At 37.8% G+C, this 18,187-nt stretch overlaps 1 protein-coding gene across 3 annotated transcripts in view; it reads left to right on the forward strand.

The window, feature by feature from the left end:
* Window positions 1-1,345: 1,345 nt before the first annotated feature.
* Window positions 1,346-18,187, forward strand: part of UBE2E3 (ubiquitin conjugating enzyme E2 E3) — an 84,017-nt gene continuing 67,175 nt past the window's right edge. Inside the window, exons 1-3 of one of the 3 annotated variants that reach the window (XM_024243529.3) lie at window positions 1,346-1,975; window positions 3,019-3,237; window positions 5,043-5,093. In XM_024243529.3, coding sequence (XP_024099297.1) covers window positions 3,044-3,237; window positions 5,043-5,093 — 245 coding nt within the window. In that variant the 5' untranslated portion in view covers window positions 1,346-1,975; window positions 3,019-3,043. Of the gene's footprint in view, window positions 1,976-2,062; window positions 2,483-3,018; window positions 3,238-5,042; window positions 5,094-18,187 lie in introns of those variants that run through there. The other 2 variants (XM_002812643.5, XM_002812644.6) reach the window with 2 other exon arrangements.

Consider the following 18,187-nt stretch of genomic DNA (forward strand, 5'->3'; position numbering starts at 1 on the left):
TGTAAAGCTGGGGGAAAATTCTGCTTTTATTTTCACTAACAAGCTTTTCCCACAGCACTCTTTGACCCAGCCAAATCAAAATGCTTGTTCACACACAGACCATGATCTTTTTTGAGGCATGAGATATTCTATCTGTTCACTCTGAGTGGAATATCCTTACTACTTATGAACCTAGCGAACTTTAATGAACTATTCCCCTTCTGGACTAGGAGCTCTTAGCACAGAGTAGAGACCTGGCTTTAGTCACACAGCAATTGAATGAGTGTATGTCCAGCACCTAGCAACATATAGCCCTCAATAAAGTTAACTGAACGTGTCTTTGGAAAATTACGGAAATGTAACTTACTCTTTAGAGTTGTTATCAAGCCTTTACCAAAAGTTTTCTATTAGGAGAAATAATAAGCAAATACGTTGGCTCACTCAGTCTTTTCTTCTTTCCCTTAGCTCTGGTACATGTTTTGACTGCCATTCTCACTCCCTCTGTGAACTGCACATTCTCACAGCACCCCTGCCCCTGGACACTTGTGGGAGAGGAATCCACAAATTCCTTTGAGGCTCCATCACCGGAACAAGTTCTCAGTAGCTGGAGAAGGTCTGGGCGGCAAACAGGAAGTTTTTGTATTCTGGCTACTTTGTGCCGCGGGGTAAAAACCGCAGAGTCCACCTGGAGACTGCAAAAAGAATGGTAGAACAAACAAAACTGTCACTATCTCCACCTAAAGCTTTTCTGGGTGGACATTCTGACCCAACATCACTCAGGACTTTTCTTTCCAGAACTGGCACCTCATGTGCAAGACAGAAGAGTCCCTCAGAAAAGTGTCATGTTTTAGCTGTCATCGCCACCTCCCAACCCCAAACTCTTTTTCACTTTTAAGAATGTTGAGCGGGACATTTTAAACACTGTTTTGGATTTTTAAGGTTTCAAAGAATCCGAAGGACAGTTCCCTTTGGCAGCGACAGTTGCAAGGTATGACCCAAAAAGAAATAGAGGTTGGTCCCCTAATCTCCAAATACATTCTACCCTCTTCAATTCCCAGGACCCCAACTTGTCCCTTCCTCCAGCTTACGCGAGAGGCAAGTGGCAGCTCTTCTCCGCCTGCGTGCCTGGCCTCGTCAACAACACCCATTAGTCTCCCGTCTCCCGGGGCGGCGGGGGACTCCCAACCACGCGCCCAGGGCCCTTGCCCAGGTACTGGGGCCCCGGGAGCCACGACGGCCCCCGCGCAGGCGGACGGGATGGAACCAGCCCTGGGGACGCGGGTAGCCCAATGGGCAGCCTCGCCCCGGAGGCGGGCCCAGGCCGGAAGCCACCCCGCGGCACAGCGGCCCCGCGATACGGTGCCCGCGCCCCCGCCTTCTCTGGCACAGGCTCCGCGGCCAAGGGCGGCAGGGGCCAGCCCGCCGGGTCCCCGCCGCGCTCTTTGTCCTGGCCGCGCGCGGGCGGACGCGTGCACCCCCAGGGTGAGGGGAGGTGCGGCGAGCGCGCGCGGGAGCGCGCGGGAACGGCTCGCGCCCGCCGGGCGTCGGCGGCGCGCGCCCCTCCGCCAGGCAAGCAGCGAGCACGCGCGTCGCCGCCGCGCCCGCCCCACCCCCCGCGCTCGCCTCGGAACTTGCTGACTGCGCGGCCGGGAGGAGCCGAGCCGGGCGGCGGCGGCGGGAGGCTACAGCGCGCGGGGGTCTCCCGCGTCCCCTCCGCCTCGCCGGGAGCTCGCGCCCTCGCCCAGCCGAGCTCCCACCCCCCCCTTTTTTCCGAAGGCGCTGGGCGGCGCCACCCTCCGGCCGGAGCCCGGCACTGCACAACCCCCTCCGACTTTCAATGTTCCACACTCCCCGGCCAGAGCCTCCTCGGCTTCTTTTTTTCCCTCCCCCCCCTTCCCCCCCCCACAGCTGCCTCCATTTCCTTAAGGAAGGGTTTTTTTCTCTCTCCCTCCCCCACACCGTAGCGGCGCGCGAGCGGGCCGGGCGGGCGGCCGAGGTAAGGCGGCGGGGCCGGGGGGCCGCGTGGGGGGCGGCCGGGGCGGCGGCGGCGGCTGTGGGGGAGGGGGCGGGGGCGGGCAGCTTTGTTCGCGCCGGGCGCCCGCGCCGCCGGTGTCCGCGAGCCGCGGCGGGGCCGGCCGGGCTGCTCGCGTCACTTGGCGCCCGGTGCGGCGAGCGCTACCCGCGGCCCCCGCGCGGCCCTCCCCACAAAGGGCCGCGGAGCTGCGTGGCCGCCGCCGCCGGCCGTGGCTCGCCTCCGCGGGCGCGGAAATTTGTTGCACTTCTTGGGGCTTTGTTTATTTGTTTGTTTTTTCTCTGGGTTTCTAATTTTTTTCATTATTTTGGACAAAATGTCGGTCCGTGATATAAAAATTGAGCGAGGAACCTTGGTGGCATTGGGAGCTTTGCAGAAGGTGCAGTTTGAATTCTGCTTTTCCCAGGGTGGCAGCTCGGTCTTGGCCGGATGAATCTTCGCTGCTGGCCGTGGAAACAGCTAGAGCAGCTTGTTAGTTGATTTTTAAATTTCCAAGTGTTGTGTTTAAAGGCTTTACGTGCACTGAGGAGGAATCGCCACCTTAAATAAGCATATGGGCGATTAACAGGGTGTGTTTTCCTCTCGGAAAGGGAATTTGGTAGCTTTGACCAATGTCAGTGTGTAAATATTTAGACGTTATTAGTGACTTTTAAACATTTTTCAGCGAGATCTGTTATTTACAGTGTGTCATATGTTATTAATGCTTGTTGCCTAAGTTCCTTGGCAAATCTGTTTCATGCCTTCTGAGAAAGTAGACAATTGATAGATTGTCCAAGAGATGGAAAAAAATGTGAGTGGGTTTTCTAACTTGAGTTCGGCAAATCCCTGCACGCTGGCGTTGTGTGACACATCACCTCCCCTGTACCCTTGCTGTACGATGAAATAAGTGTGAACACTTTTGAAGCTTTTTCATTACAAGACGATTTTAGATGACTAGAAGAAAATGCTGTTGGTTTATTTCCTAGATTTAACATTTTCTCCCCCTCCTCCCCTGTTCTCTTTAAAAGTTTTCCAAGAGATAACTTCACCAAGATGTCCAGTGATAGGCAAAGGTCCGATGATGAGAGCCCCAGCACCAGCAGTGGCAGTTCAGATGCGGACCAGCGAGACCCAGCCGCTCCAGAGCCTGAAGAACAAGAGGAAAGAAAACCTTCTGCCACCCAGCAGAAGAAAAACACCAAACTCTCTAGCAAAACCACTGCTAAGTTATCCACTAGTGCTAAAAGGTAACGTGTAAAAGAAGGATCCAGCACACTTTGTCAGGTTGTCTTCCAGGTGGTTGGACGCTTTTGTTGGTTTTACCTCAATAGCAATAGTTCAGAAATATTTACTTCATTATCAGTTTAATTGTACTTGAATGAGTTGTCATTCTTTAAGTGGTATGTAAGCAACATTACTAGAATTATACTTTTAAGCAAACTTAATTCTGTACTTCGGTAACTTCAGTTAAGAGTGTCCTTGAGTAGAGATTAGACTAACATTCTGACAGATTGTTTAAGGAGTTGGCAAGGAAAATTTGGTGAACCCAAATTAGATGGTACTTTGGGGATGTTTCCTTTTATGAGTCATAATCTTCTTTAATGAAATTGACACTTCCAGAGATTAGCAGTGCCTCTCTTCATGAAACTTAATGATCAGAAATGATCATATTTGCTAGAAAATTTGCATATTCAGGCCTTTGCTGTATTTGAAAGCAGATTTAAAATTGTGCTGCACATCTGCTTACATTTTACAAAACATGACTTTAAATCGTGTATCACAGGTAACTTTCCTGGTTAAATTATGATTATCCCTTCCTGTGCTTGTGAGGGCAAATCAAACTGAAAAGTAGCCCTTTACAATTTGAGGTGTCACTGGTGATACAAAACTTTCATTGTCCTTGGGCCTCTTCACTCTGAAACTTGTGGATGTGCTTGACAAGTTAATACTCAACAGCAGGAGAAACATATTTAATTGGATGTAAGTGAAAGATCATTTGTTTCCTATTGATTTATATTTTCTGATGGAGAAAAAAAGATTCTGTCAATGAGACTCTGTCAGTGGTAGTAGTAGTGGAATATCCACAAACTCTAGTAATTATACATAAAATGTATAATGATTACAGCATTAACCAATTTTGACAGTTTGTTAATTTTTATTGTTCACAACTAAAGGAAAAAATATAAAAACTGATCAAATATTGCATTCTGTGGTGATTCATAAATACTCATATTTTTCTATGGATTTTCACCTTTATTGTCTCAGTAATGAAGTATTAATAACTTGAGAATATTTTTGAGTGGCAGCAGTCTTTGACATAATTTAAAATTCTCAATTTGGTATAGTGTTGATGTGGAACATATTAGACACATCTAAAGTTTTGAAATCATCTTAAATTTAAATCAAATCAGAGAACTGCTTTTCTCCACCTTAACTCAGGCCTATGTATTTTCTCCTCTTTCTCTCAATGTTTATTAAATTTAAGTGCTGTACCTAAAATCAGGGAAAACAGAAATGGTTAAATTAGAATGTCAAGTAGTCTTTGAAAGTTTTTCACAAGTAAAGACATTTGTAAATTTTAAACTTTTTTTTGACAGATAAAATATTGTCAGAACTGTTAGTGTGCTCTTGCAGTAGCCTGTTAATTTTTACCTCAGTAAAAGTCACTTCAAGTCCTTGTCAAATATTCCAGTGCTTTCCCTCCTCCCTTTTTGTCTCATTTGCATATAAGCTTGAAAAGAGAATTTCTTTGGTAAAAAGTGTTTTGAAATAGATATTATATTCTTTACTGAGTACTAGTGGATGAGTATTTCTCCAGTCAAGTGTAAATGACTTACTTGTTTGCAGCAGCAAGTGAGAAAAAAAGCTGCAAAGTTTCTGTTAAGGGATTTGGGTTATGCCTCTGAGAACAAAGAGGAAGCAGCCATGTTAGCATTACTGAAGGCAGAGCCAGCCTTGCATTTAACTGCATGGTGGTAGAGGGCAGTGTAATTCCCTGGTTCTTCTGTAGACTGTCTCAAATCCTTTTTGTCTCTTCTCATTTCACTAACAGAATTCAGAAGGAGCTAGCTGAAATAACCCTTGATCCTCCTCCTAATTGCAGGTAAGAAATGAATTTTGTTGTTTTGGTTCCAAATTGTGGAAAAATACTAAGAGATTGATGTATTGTCTGGATATGTGTGCAGCAGAGGAGACAACATTTGCTTCTTTACAGCTTTGCAAGTGCATTAAACAAAAATTGTAGAAGGTGAACTAGATAAAATTGGGAGAAAAAATACTTTTTATCATAAGTATACATTGTGGATTTATGAATATACTGATTTTGTGCTTCTGATATTCGTATGAATGGTGCTGATTTTTGTTCTGATGTATTTCTGTAGAGGGTGTTTATTCAGAAGTATACTGAAGAAACTTCTAAAATTTTGCTAAGCTTTAAAGTTACTGCTTGTGTGTGCAATCTGAACTGACCTTCCACATTTAGAAATTGCTGAATGTGGTGTTACAAAATGTAAATGCAGTAAATAAGCATATAGTTGTTTCTGTTTCATTTATTCAGTTACTAGCCTTAAGGACAAATTTTATGGGCTAAGCTAATGCTTTTAGTCGTCGTTTCCTACAGAATGCATTGTTGGAATTATTTACGTTTTAAGCAAATGTCCTAATTGCTTGGGAACAATTTTGGTAATTTTGGTAGTTGGAATATGTGTATGAAAAGCAGTAAATGAATTGGAATTGTGGGAATTCATTTTAGTGGAAATCAGGTAGATGAATTTAAGATTATTGGTTGGTATAAGATACATTAAAAGTAGCTGGTTGATTATTTTTTCTCCAATAATTTTTTTCATTTCATTTGTATAGCGCTCTATTCTTTTTTTAATGACTGTATGGCTTACAAAATTGAACACACATAGAAAACAATATTGTAGATAAGTTTGTGAAGAGATATGTGCTCAATAATGCGAGTGGCAGCAAGAAATTAGGCAGTTTTATGGTTTGATAGGAAAATGTTTTTGTGTTTAACCTGTATTTTTGCTACAAGTTGTATTCACTTGGGATGATCAGACCCTATCTCTGAAGTCTATTTGTGATATAATATGGTATAATTCAGTTGCTTCTTATTGTGTATGTTAACTGGATCCTCAGATAAGGTAATTTGATCCTGATTTATCCATTGAATGAACAGTTCGCTTGTATTTGTAATTTCAGTTCAAACAGGAAACATGAATGTAAACTAATTTTAAGGAGATAGTGGTATGTGAGATCTCGAAGTATTACTTAAGAGCTATGCTGTCCAGTAATGTAGCCACTTGCCACATGTGGCTATTGACCTCTTCAGTTGTGGCTAGTCCAAAATGAGATGTGCTGTAAGGGTAAAATTTATGCACATTGGATTTGGAAAACTTAGTACAACAAAAGAATGTATAATACTGCATTGACTTAAAAAAAGTTCATTAATATTAAAATAATATTTTGGATATATTTGGCTATATAAAATGTTAAATTAATTTCACTTTTTTACTATTTTAATATGGTTATTAGAATATTTAAAATTACATATGTGACTTGCATTATATTTCTGTTGAACAGTGCTGCTTTAGAGAACAAGTAAATCAAAGTATTTTCCCTCCAGCCTTCTAAATGGTGTGTCAAATCTGTAGCCATTTAGGGAGGTCAAGTTAAATTTGCACCCTGGAAGAATCACTTAACTTGCAGAGTGTATTCTGATATTTCCCATTATGAAAAATGTAAAGATCTATCAATTCAGAACTCTTAAATGTTTTAAAATTGCATGTAAGGTCAAACATTTTTAAAGGTTTCTGTTGATTTTCTGCAAATGGAACAAACTAATGTATGTGCATAAATCTAGAGAGCCTAGTAGACATGTGTTGAGTGCCCTCAGAGCAATAGCCTAGTGTTGCAGTTGCCAAAGAAATCTACTTTACATGTTTAACTTGGGAATGTTTCCTCAAGGTCACTGAGGATTATTTTAGAGGGAGTAGAATCTTTCAATGAGATAGGAGGTTACACTTGTCTTTCTCTGTATATACCAGATTTCATTTAAGTCCTTGAAATAATGCTTCCTCATTTAGTGATTAGACTAGCGAAACATCAAAACTTTGGGCTTTCTGTGAACAATAACATGGAACACCTCATCCCTGCTTTCACTTGTCACAACCTGTGATGACTATCAACTATTGCAAATGACATCTTTCAATTCTCAAGTTCTTTTAATAGATGAGTTTATGTGTGGCTGTGGTATGTGAAAAACAGACATACAGTATGTCTTAGTAGGGAACCAGGATAAGTGGTTTCTTATTATTTGGAGGCAGTGTTTTACCATATGCCTCACATGTAAAATATCCAAATAGTTTGTTTGTCTTCAAATTCTTTTGGGTGGAAGAAGAACTAGTTTTTGTCCTTGAGTAGGAATTGGAATACTGAGTGTTTAGTAAAGGTGTTTTAGAATTTTGACAAATAAAAAGCCTGAATTTGTATTGTATTTTTGCCTTCATGTCAGATCTGTGACATACTGTGGTGTTATGTTCTTTTAATTCACAAGTGCGTAAATGAGAATTTTAGCTTTACGGTGATTGTACAGTTTAAATTTATTAATTTATGCTGTAATTAAAAATGGAATCTATATTCATAAATTCTAGAATATGTGAATTCATATTGCCTGAGATCTATGAAACCTAATACATTTGGCTTCTGTATGTAGTTATTTAATCAGAATTCCATTACAGTTTTGAATATGATTTTTACAAGCTTGTCAAAGTACATGACAAATTTAATTCTTCCTCAGGGAAGAAATGTAAAGTATATCTGTGTACATTCAGGAAAAAGTTGAATGAGACACAAGAAAACTCAGCAAAACCAAAATTATTCAGACTGGGATGATTTCTCTAAAATCCCTTCCTGTGTTTTAATTAATGAAATATTCTTTAATTAGTATATAGTTATGTCTAGTACATACATACCCAGGGTGATCTTAAGATAGATTTAATTGAATTGTGTATGGCTTTATACATGTTTTAATATATTTTGATAGCACTGATATTTCTTTTCTCGATAGTGTAAAAGTTTGATAATGACGTTATTTCCAGTGATTTGATGTTATTTTAAATGGTTTTAGGTATTGGAGGGCCATGGGCCATAGTGTACTAAACATAGGGATATATTTATTTATTGGTTTCAGTTTATGCTGTTTACATAGAGTATAAATAATTTATACATCAATGAGAGTCAAGGGAAATTGTGTTATGGGCATTTCCCTATTTGTATTTAGAGAGAACTATTGACTAGAATTGTTTAGTGATGTGTTATTAAGACATTTACTTTCCATCTGTTTCCCAGAGGGTGTCCTTGTCCTCTCCTAGTCACCACTTGTGCAAACAGCAAAAGTTTAGAAAGGTACTGGAGTTCTAACTTAACCCTTAATTTCTTTCCATACAGGAAGAAGCACAAATATACAGTCTTAAAATATTCGTCAGTATGTTCAGATTGAATCTATTCTGAAGATATTTGGGGGTATTTGTATTAATAAATAGTTTCTTGATGTAGGAAAGGCCATATTGGGGGAGGATATGTATTACAGTTTCAAATTAATAGTATTAATATATTGACTAGCAAAACCTGAGATCAGGTAATTTCGTTGACTTCTTTAAAAATAAAAAAATAATGAAATCACAGAAGAAGCAGTTGTTTCTAAACCAGTACTTGGTAATCTCTAGATTCCTCATTAGCCTAATTGTCTGAGGATAAATTCTACTTTCTTCTGGGGGTTGCTACCACTTTCCATCATTTTCTAGGGTGGACTAGAACTTTGCTACTTAAAAGAGTGATCTGCTGACTGTCAGCATCTGCATCACAGATGAGGTTGTTAGAAATACAGACTCTTGCTTCCCCCAACCCCCAACCCAGAATTTGAATTTAACAAGATTCCTGGTGAATTGTATATATAAGTAGGTTTGAAAAGTGCTGGTACTGGAGCAAGACTGTCTGGTTTCAGATCCATGCTCTGTCACTAACTTGCTATGTTATTACCTTAGATACATTTTGGAATATTTCAGTTCTTCTCAGTTGTAAAGTGGGGATTAAAATGATACCCCCTTTTATAATAAGGTTATTGTGAGGATTAAATGAATTAATGTGTTTAAGTTTTGTAGCAGTGTTAATCGAGTCAGTAAAGTGGCCACAGCAAGATAAAAATGGGAGAGACAGTGTAGCCTGTAGAGATGTGCTCTCACTGTTGCTGGCATTTTCTCCAGTGCATTGACATCTTATGTAATTTTATCTTAGTTCACCAGATTATTGAGTACAAGTACATAACAAGCAATTTGTTTTTTAATGTCAGTAAAAACAGTTCCTAGGAACTTGTGTAAAAAAGAAAATTAGCCTAAAAACTTCAGGCATAGATGAACAAATACTGTATCCCTTTTAAAGGAACATGCATAAGATTAATGATATTTAATTCAATAGAGAAAATTATGATTGTCCAGTAAAGTATAATAAACAATTTTTAGATGAGTAATGTTTTCCCCTTTTAAAATATAAGAATTTGTGATTTTACTGTGAGTGGGATTATATCAGCAGTTGTAAAATTCACATTCTGGATTGCTGTTACCTGCATTACCTAACCCCATAGCATTCTTTCCTTGTCTGTGAACTAAGGAGAAATTTTGAAAGCTTTTTTCTAATTGGCATATGAAAGCAGGTAATAATTGAAATAACATGTGATCCCTATATTAGCTTTGTTGGTTGCTTATAGAGTACTTGGTTTTAAACTCTCTCACACATGTAGTTAGACTGCTTTTTCTTCTTTACTTAATACATTTGATTGTTTTTGTTTTAGTGTTTGCTACAAGATTGTATCTCATTAGTTATCTAGTCCTTTTATTTTCAACTCTTCAAAAAAAAAAGGTCCTGGAACCCCCTTTTTATAAAAATTAAATCCTAATTGGAAGCTCGACTGTAAAACAGATAAATACATAACTACTCTGACAAAGTATTTTTCATCCCACTGTGCCGAGGGTGGTCATCTACAGATAGTTTGTATTATTAGTTTTATTGTTAATAAATTCATTTTGGCATCAGCATAAACCTCAAAAATCATGAGGGTTTTTCTGGGGACTTGGGTGTTAGTGATAATTTTAAATGGTTTCTGATCAAAGCAAATTGATGTTTTATTTTTCAATAAGCCAATAGTTTCTTCAGCACAACTTTGAAAAATACTTTTTTCATGCTGTATTATAATATTTGTCTACTTTCTGCAAGAGCGACTGTTCCTTGAAGGGAGGGATTGTCTCATTCATTTTTGTATCTTTTCCTTCCTTCACATGGTGCTTTGCATGTGAAGGTCTGTTAATAAATAAACTGAAGTCTCTCAAATTGACATAAAAATAGCTATTCCAGGCAAAACAATGACTTCAGAGAAAATTTATTAAATATCCTATACATTCTTTATCTTTTTCATAATTATGATACTTAATATTTAATAACCTATTCAAAGTTTACCTAGCTACTGTTTTTGCTTATAAGAAGAAATTGATACTCACAGTAGGCCTAGTTATTTCCTCCATACATGCCAGTGTAGCAGAAATACTCAGTACTCTGTGTGGCTGGAAACATTTTCCAAAAGAGTGACCAACTGAAAATAATATTCTTCCGTCTAAACTTCACATTTTTATTAAGGATCTATTAAGTTCAATGCAGATAATGTAATTAGAAGGTAGGTAAAACAGCATGTGCTTTTAAAAAAAGTTTTGTGTTCACTTTGCAGCTACATGCTCTCATAACCAATCATATTCCTCTCATAACCAATTAGTACTTTATGCTCTCCTTAAATGAGTTGCTGTAACAACAGATGGATATGTTTCCTTTTCAGGAAAATCAGTAAGTCTTGCATAGAGTGTAAGGACATTCAGATTGAGAATGAAGAACTTGACCTTTCAGTCTCTTCTTCCCTATCAATATGAGATAAAAACATAATAAAATCACTTGTAAATCTAGAGAAATAGAAAGTGATTTTTTTTTTTTCCGCATACCAATTTTGACAGGTAAGTATATTTGGGCATTTTAATTGGAATCTGGAAGCTGAAACATCTTCAAACTTTTAATCTTTCTTTTGCCTTTGGATCAGTGGTTCTCAACTGAGGCAATTTTTGTCCTCCCCTTCCCCAGCCGCCAGGCTAGGCGACAATTGGTAACGCCCGGAGATATTTTTTGCTTTTCATAACTGAAGGAGAAGGGGGCTACCACTGACATTAGTAGGTAGAAGTCAGGGATACTGCTGAATACTCTATAATACATAGGACAGACCCCCACAATAAAGAATTATCTGGGCCAAAATGTCTAGTGCTGAAGTTGAGAGACTCTCCTATAGATATTTGTTCCTGTACTTTGCCTCTTGAATTTTTGAATAGTTTGCTTTTGACTGTTTTCCTGTCATACTAGTGATGCCTCCTTAATATATTCACCTACACCTTCCTCAGCTGATTCTTCACTTCCTGCTACTTCTATGCATAGTTTACATATGTCTTATATTATTTGACATACATGTGTGTTATTTTTTATGTGAAACCACAGGAATGACTACCTTGAGTACTTGCTAAATTATGGTCTTCTGAGGCCAGAAATGCTTACAGCAGTATTTTATTTCTTTTAGGTCTTGTGCCAGTTAATTATATCCCTGCATGATCTAGCTTTAGGCTGGTTATATCTATTATGTTCTACTAGGAGTATTAAAGTAACATCATGGAGAAATAACATTGGACAGTCATCAAAATTCAGTTTGACCTTGAATTACACACAGGTTAGAAATGTGTGCTCTTCGTTTGGGTTTTATTTTCATCATTACGACAATACACAAGTTACTTCAATTTTTACAAGTTCGCAATCCTTTATTTCAAACCCTTGGGGCCAGATGTGTTTCAGAATGCAGAAATTTTCATGTTTTAGAAAGGTAATATGATGTGTTTCTGGTACTTTATGTAATCTGTTCCACAGCATTACTGTTTTTCGACATTACTGTTTCCACACCACAAATGTATTAATATTCATACAGGTGGGATAAGTAGAAGCTACAAATAGTTTCAAGTCAGTTCAGATTTAGGGTTGCTACCAGATTATTTTGTAAGAACCTTATTAAAAAACCTTTGTTTTTTTTTTTTTTTTTTTTTCAGAGTTTTGGGATTCTAGAATTGTAGATAAGCAGTTATGGCCCTATATAATAGTTCCCCCTTATCTATGGGGAATACATTTCAAGACTCCCTCAGTGGATGCCTGAAAGTTGAGATAGTATTGATTATATACTGTGTTTTTTCCTATACATACATACCTATGATATGTTTACATAAGGGTTACAAATTAGGCACAGCAAGAGATTAACAACTTCCCCTTAGCATATCCAAACTGCCAGCATCACTACTCTTGGGCTTTGGAGCCATTGTTAAGTAAAATGAGGGTTGTTTGAAAATAAGCACTGCGGTAGTCTATAACTGATTTTAATAGTGGAGTCTGATAGCCAAGACCACTACCAAGTGACTAGAGCAAGCTTGTTCTACCTGCGGCCCTTGGGCCGCCTGGTGGCCAGGATGTCTTTGATTGTGGCCCAACACAAACTCATAAACTTTCTTAAAACATGAGATTTTTTTTGCGATTTTGTTTGTTTGTTTGTTTTTTTAGCTTATCAGCTATTGTTAGTGTAGTGTTAGTGTATTTTATGTGTAGCCTAAGAGAGTTCTGCTGCTGCTGCTGTAGCCCAGGGAAACCAAAAGATTGGACACTCCTGGACTAGAGCATATACAGTATGGATAAAGTGGACAAAAGTATGATTCAAGCCCAAGTGGGATGGAGCAGGGCAATGTGAGATTTCATCATGCTACTTAGAGTGAGGTACGATTTAAAACTTAAGAATTATTTCTGGAATTTTTCCATTTAATATTTTTGGACTGTGGTTGACCTAGAGTAGCTGGAACTGTGGAAAGTGGAACTGCACAGATAGGTAGGGACTGCTCTGCTACTTCTGTTACGTGACCATGACTGAAATTACTTACTACTCATGATGAAAGGGTATTTTTATTTCTTTTGCTTTCTTTTTTACCTGTTTCCTAATAGCTGATTTTGGTTTCTCAGTTGTTGTTTTTGGTTTGTTGGGTTTTTTGTTTTGTAACTTGTATGCTTAAGAGTTCTTTTCTCTTAAGGTGAAACTATCAGTGTCTACTCATTTTTAAGTTCTTTGTATATTGGGTTGTTTTTCCACTTTGCTTTCAAATACTGTCTTTTAATCATTCCATTCATTCTAGATACACAATATTACACAGAAAGGAAGATAATCTTTTAATACTTAAACACAAGTATTAAGTAATACTTAATACTTATGTATGTATTTTGCCTTGCATTATTTAAGTGCAATTAGACTGTAAAAGGAGACATTAAATTTTTCTGGTTGTGTTGTGATTACAAACAAACCTACAAGGCTCAGTGGCTCAATGTATAAAGATTTATTTCTCACTCATGTGAAGATCACTGTGAGTCCAGGGACTATCTTGGGCAGCTCTTCTCTGTGTTGACTTATATCTGTATATCTTGTAGCTCTGACATTTGGAACATATGTCCAGGCAAGACACCTGGAGGGTCATGCGGCAACTTTCAAGTGCTTTGCTCTGAAAGTAAGGCATGAATTAGTCATCAGTGTAGAGTAACTGCAAAGTAGCTGAAAAACTTGGAGAATTATACAGATAGTGAGAAATCAATTTCCGTGCCACAAAGAAGATAGACACACAGATACTCCCTCTCTCTCTCTCTCTATATATATATATATATAAAAGAATAGGTGACTTTCACTCTCACTTCAAAAGCTTACAGAGGAAGTAATTGAGTACCAGCTTGGCACTATACTAGGTTCCACAGTACAGTAACCTAATAATACAATATTTTGTTTTAATTCCCAAAACAACTCTATGAAATATCATTATTCTGTTTAGATTTCAAAACTGAATGTGAGTGTTGAGAAAATTGCCAAATGTCATGCAGTGTGTATGTATATATGACAGATCCAGGGCAAATACCTAGTTTTTGACTTGAAATGAAAGCATTCTTGGTTTTGTACAGTGCTGTTTGAAAAATCTGGTAAAAGCAGAGTTGATATAGATCTTTAAGTACATGCTTAGTCTAAGTATATCCCATTCATTTGCTTATTTCTCAAAGGATCCAAAATACTGTTGCTGTCAGGCTTTAGAATCTGGCAAAGTCCAGATGGTAAATTGGGGAAAGAAGAGAGTTTCCTTCTTTGGCTTGGGGATGCCAGGCCCTTCCTACATTTATGTTTTTAAAATTATCATTCAGAAGCATTTTCTTTTCAGGTAGTATTCCTCAAGTGGTCAGCTGTCTTTTCTTGTTCTCTTTGTAAGAAGACGGTCAGGGATTGAATATGATCATAATGGAAAAGGTAAATCTTTGTTTTCAGCCATGTAGTTCTTTATGTATGGCTTTCTTATAGGCAAAGGAGTAACTTTTAAATCTACCTTTACTTTTTTCTCTGGGGTATTGTGAAACATTCCATGTTTATGAATTGCTTTGAAGTTGGAAAAAATCTCTCTGCAGATAAGAATTTTTGTGTTTTATGAGGAAAAACTCCAATCATGTAGGATTTTAAGGGATTTTTAAAGCTGATATCTCAGTAATGTGAGCATGTATTATCTTTTAATATTGATACCAGCTCTGTTTTTTTTTGCAGAAATTTGGATTTTTTATTAGGTCCCTCTTTATTTTGTCTTGTTTTATATATTTCATAGTTTATTTAAACTGTTTTTTCCAAACTTGTGAATTTGTACTTGTGAATTTATATAAACTTATCATCATTAGTATGGGGATTTGCTTTTTCTTCTTTCTTCTCTTTATGTTTTTTTGAGACAGGCTCTCACTCTGTCACTCAGACTGGAGTGCGGTATGATCTTGGCCCAGTGTAACCTCTGCCTCCTGGCCTCAGGCAATCCTCCCACCTCAGCCTCCCGAATAGCTGGGACTACAGGTGCACCCCACCATGCCTAACTTTTTTTTCTTTTTGGAGACCGAGTCTCACTCTGTTATCCAGGCTGGAGTGAAATGGCGCAATGTCAGCTCACCACAACCTCCGCCTCCCGGGTTCAAGCAATTCTCCTGCCTCAGCCTCCCGAGTAGCTGGGACTGTAGGCATGTGCCACCACACTCAACTAATTTTGTATTTTTTTTTAGTAGAGACAGGGTTTCACCATGTTGATCAGGCTGGGTTTTGCTTTTTCCAGTGAGTCTCTTTGGAAGAGTGGCTGCTCCACTTTACAAAACAGAACTAATGTTCTCAGGGTGACCTACCACATTTATATATTTCATTTTAAATTGATGACATTAATGAGTTTTATGAATCAAATATGTGCCTTGCATCTTGTCTAAATGCGGTAGTAAAGTTAAATTGTAAAGCCTTGGGATTTTTATCTCTGTTGACATTCTATCAGTTTTATAAGGGTATATAGAGAAATAACAAAAGCTTGTTTATCACATCTGTTTTGGATGTGCCCGTCGGTAGGTGGTGATAAAGTAATACCAATAGTGAGGATCAGCTTAGGGTCATTCAATTTTTAAAAATCCCAGTTCCTTCTTTTTGGTCCTTGATGTATATAATAATTGTTTTAACTTTATGGTTATTCACAACAAGTGAAGCTTTGAAAGGAACTGTGGTGTAGTCTGCCTTTTTTGGAAGCTTTTGGACTAGTTATGCCATTCCAAAGTTTTTTTGCTGCTTTAATGTTCCAGAGCAAATATACTCTGTCATTCTGTTTAACTTCCAGCTTGTCTGGGGAAAAATAAAGACATCTCTAGTCCAAAATTGCTTTTGGGAGTATAGTTCCACATCTTTTGGTCTGAATGAAAGGCCTAGGGAAACATGAATTTTGTTACCTTTTTATTTTATTTTCCTTCACTTATAAATCATCATCATGATCCCCCTTTACATGCATGCATCTCACTTTTTATAAACACTGTTTATTCCCTTTCTGAGGATGGTTATTTGTAGTTAGTTTTGCCATTTATGGTCGTATAGGTCCTTTACAAATGGGTCATTTTTTCACATTAAATTTTAGTAGATCAAGAATCCATTTATTCAGGGTCCTGAAGAGAATCGATCTCAGAAGATTGTGGCTACATATTTTTTATGGCTTCCTATTGCTTTCTGTAGTCTTCTCAATTTAAACAGTAGCAACAACAAAATATAGAGGGTACCATAAGGCATTGGCTTTATGATTTATTCTTGCCTCATACTTGTTTCTTAGGGTATTGGTGTTATTTGTTAGATTTGTGATATATATGGTTGTACTAAATTTACCTGGTATCACAATGAGAAGAAACCTGGCATTTGAAGGCTTTGAACACAAACTCAGAGACATGTAATCTATATGGAATTCAATGGCAGTTTTAACTAGTGTGCCTTTAATTTTTCTTCATTTTATATTTACACCAGTGTCCTTGTGAAATTTTAAAAGACATTTTTCTCATCTTCCCAGGTGCTTACTATCCACATTTCCATTAGAAGATGCCAAATACTCATTTTCTTCTTTTGAAAACCCTAAAATAAGCACGTTGCAATGATCACTTTTCCCTTCTGCCGAGGTTTCTTAATTTTGGAGAACTTGAAACATATACAAAAGTAAACAGGCTGGTATGATGAACCCCCATATATATAACCTTTATCCAGTTTCAGTAGTTACCTAATCATGGCTAATCTGGCTTCATCTATACCTCCGTCCATTTCACCCTCCCATTATTACATTAAAACAAATCTCAGACATCATTTCATCTATATCTTAAAACATGCAAATATTTCACTATGCACTTTCAAAAGATAAGACTCCTTTTAACTTAACCATTGTGACATCAGCATGCCTAAAAATTTTCAGTAGCTCTGTAATCAGTCATTGTTTAGGTTTACAAATGGGTGTTGTCCTTCCTTCCCCACAGTTATTTGAATGAGGATACAAATAAAGTCCAGTTGACCTTTGAACAGCATGGATTTGAACAAGTGGGTTCATTTATATACAACTTTTTTCAATAAATGTATTGGAAAAATATTTAGAGATTTACAATTTGAAAAAAACTTGCAGGTGAATGGTGTAGCCTAGAAATAGTGAAAATATTAAGAAAATATTAAGAATCCACAAAATATATGTGGATACTAGTCTGTTTTATCATTTACTACTATGAAATATACACAGATCTATTATAAAAAGTTAGAATTTATCAAAACTTACACAGTCATTTACAGACCATACATGGTGCCATTTGGAGTCAAGAGAAACGTAAATGTAAATATTAAATCATAACTGCATAAAATTAACTATAACATACTGTATTACCGCAGTAATTTTGTGGCCACCTCCTGTTGCTGTTGCAGTGAGCTCTAGTGTTGCAAGTATCTTCTTAAAACACTATGTGATGCTAATCATTTCTGTATAAGCAGTCCATCACTCCAGTAAATTGTGTATTGCGGTAAAAAGTGATTTCTCCTGGTTCTCGTGTGTATTTTACTGTGTTTCGTGCAATACTGTAAACCTTGGATAACACCATGGGACCCATGTGAAGTGGCACTAGTGATGCTAGAAATGCTCCCAAGAAGCAGAGAAAAGTCATGACTTTACAAGAAAAAGTTGAATTGCTTGACATGTACTGTAGGTTGAGATCTGAAGCTGTAGGTGCCTGCCATTTCAGACAAGCTTACAATATTGATAAATACAGTTTAGTACTGTAAATGTATTTTATCTCCCTTATGATTTTCCTTTGCTTATTTTACTATAAGAATACAGTATGTAATACATGTTACATACAAAACGTTTTTGTTATTGGTAAGGCTTCGGGTCAAGAATAGGCTATTAGTTAAGTTTTTGGGGGCATCAGAAGTTATACTCAGGTTTTTTCTTTTTTTTTTCCTAATCTATAAAGTTCTCAGTGTTGTCTTCATTTTTGCAATTTATTTATTGAAGAAACTGGGCTGAGTTTCTTAGAGTCTGTTTTGCTTATTGGATTTCTATGGTGTAGTGTAATATTTTTCTTCATCCTTAGTGTTTCTTGTATGTTTGGGCGTTAGATCAAGAGGCTTGATCAAATTCAGGCTGGATTTTTTTTTTTTTTTTCTGACAACTGCCACTTTTTGTTTGTTTCTTTGTTTTGTTT

The sequence above is a fragment of the Pongo abelii genome, chromosome 11 (assembly GCF_028885655.2).
Source record: "Pongo abelii isolate AG06213 chromosome 11, NHGRI_mPonAbe1-v2.0_pri, whole genome shotgun sequence".
NCBI lineage: Eukaryota > Metazoa > Chordata > Mammalia > Primates > Hominidae > Pongo > Pongo abelii.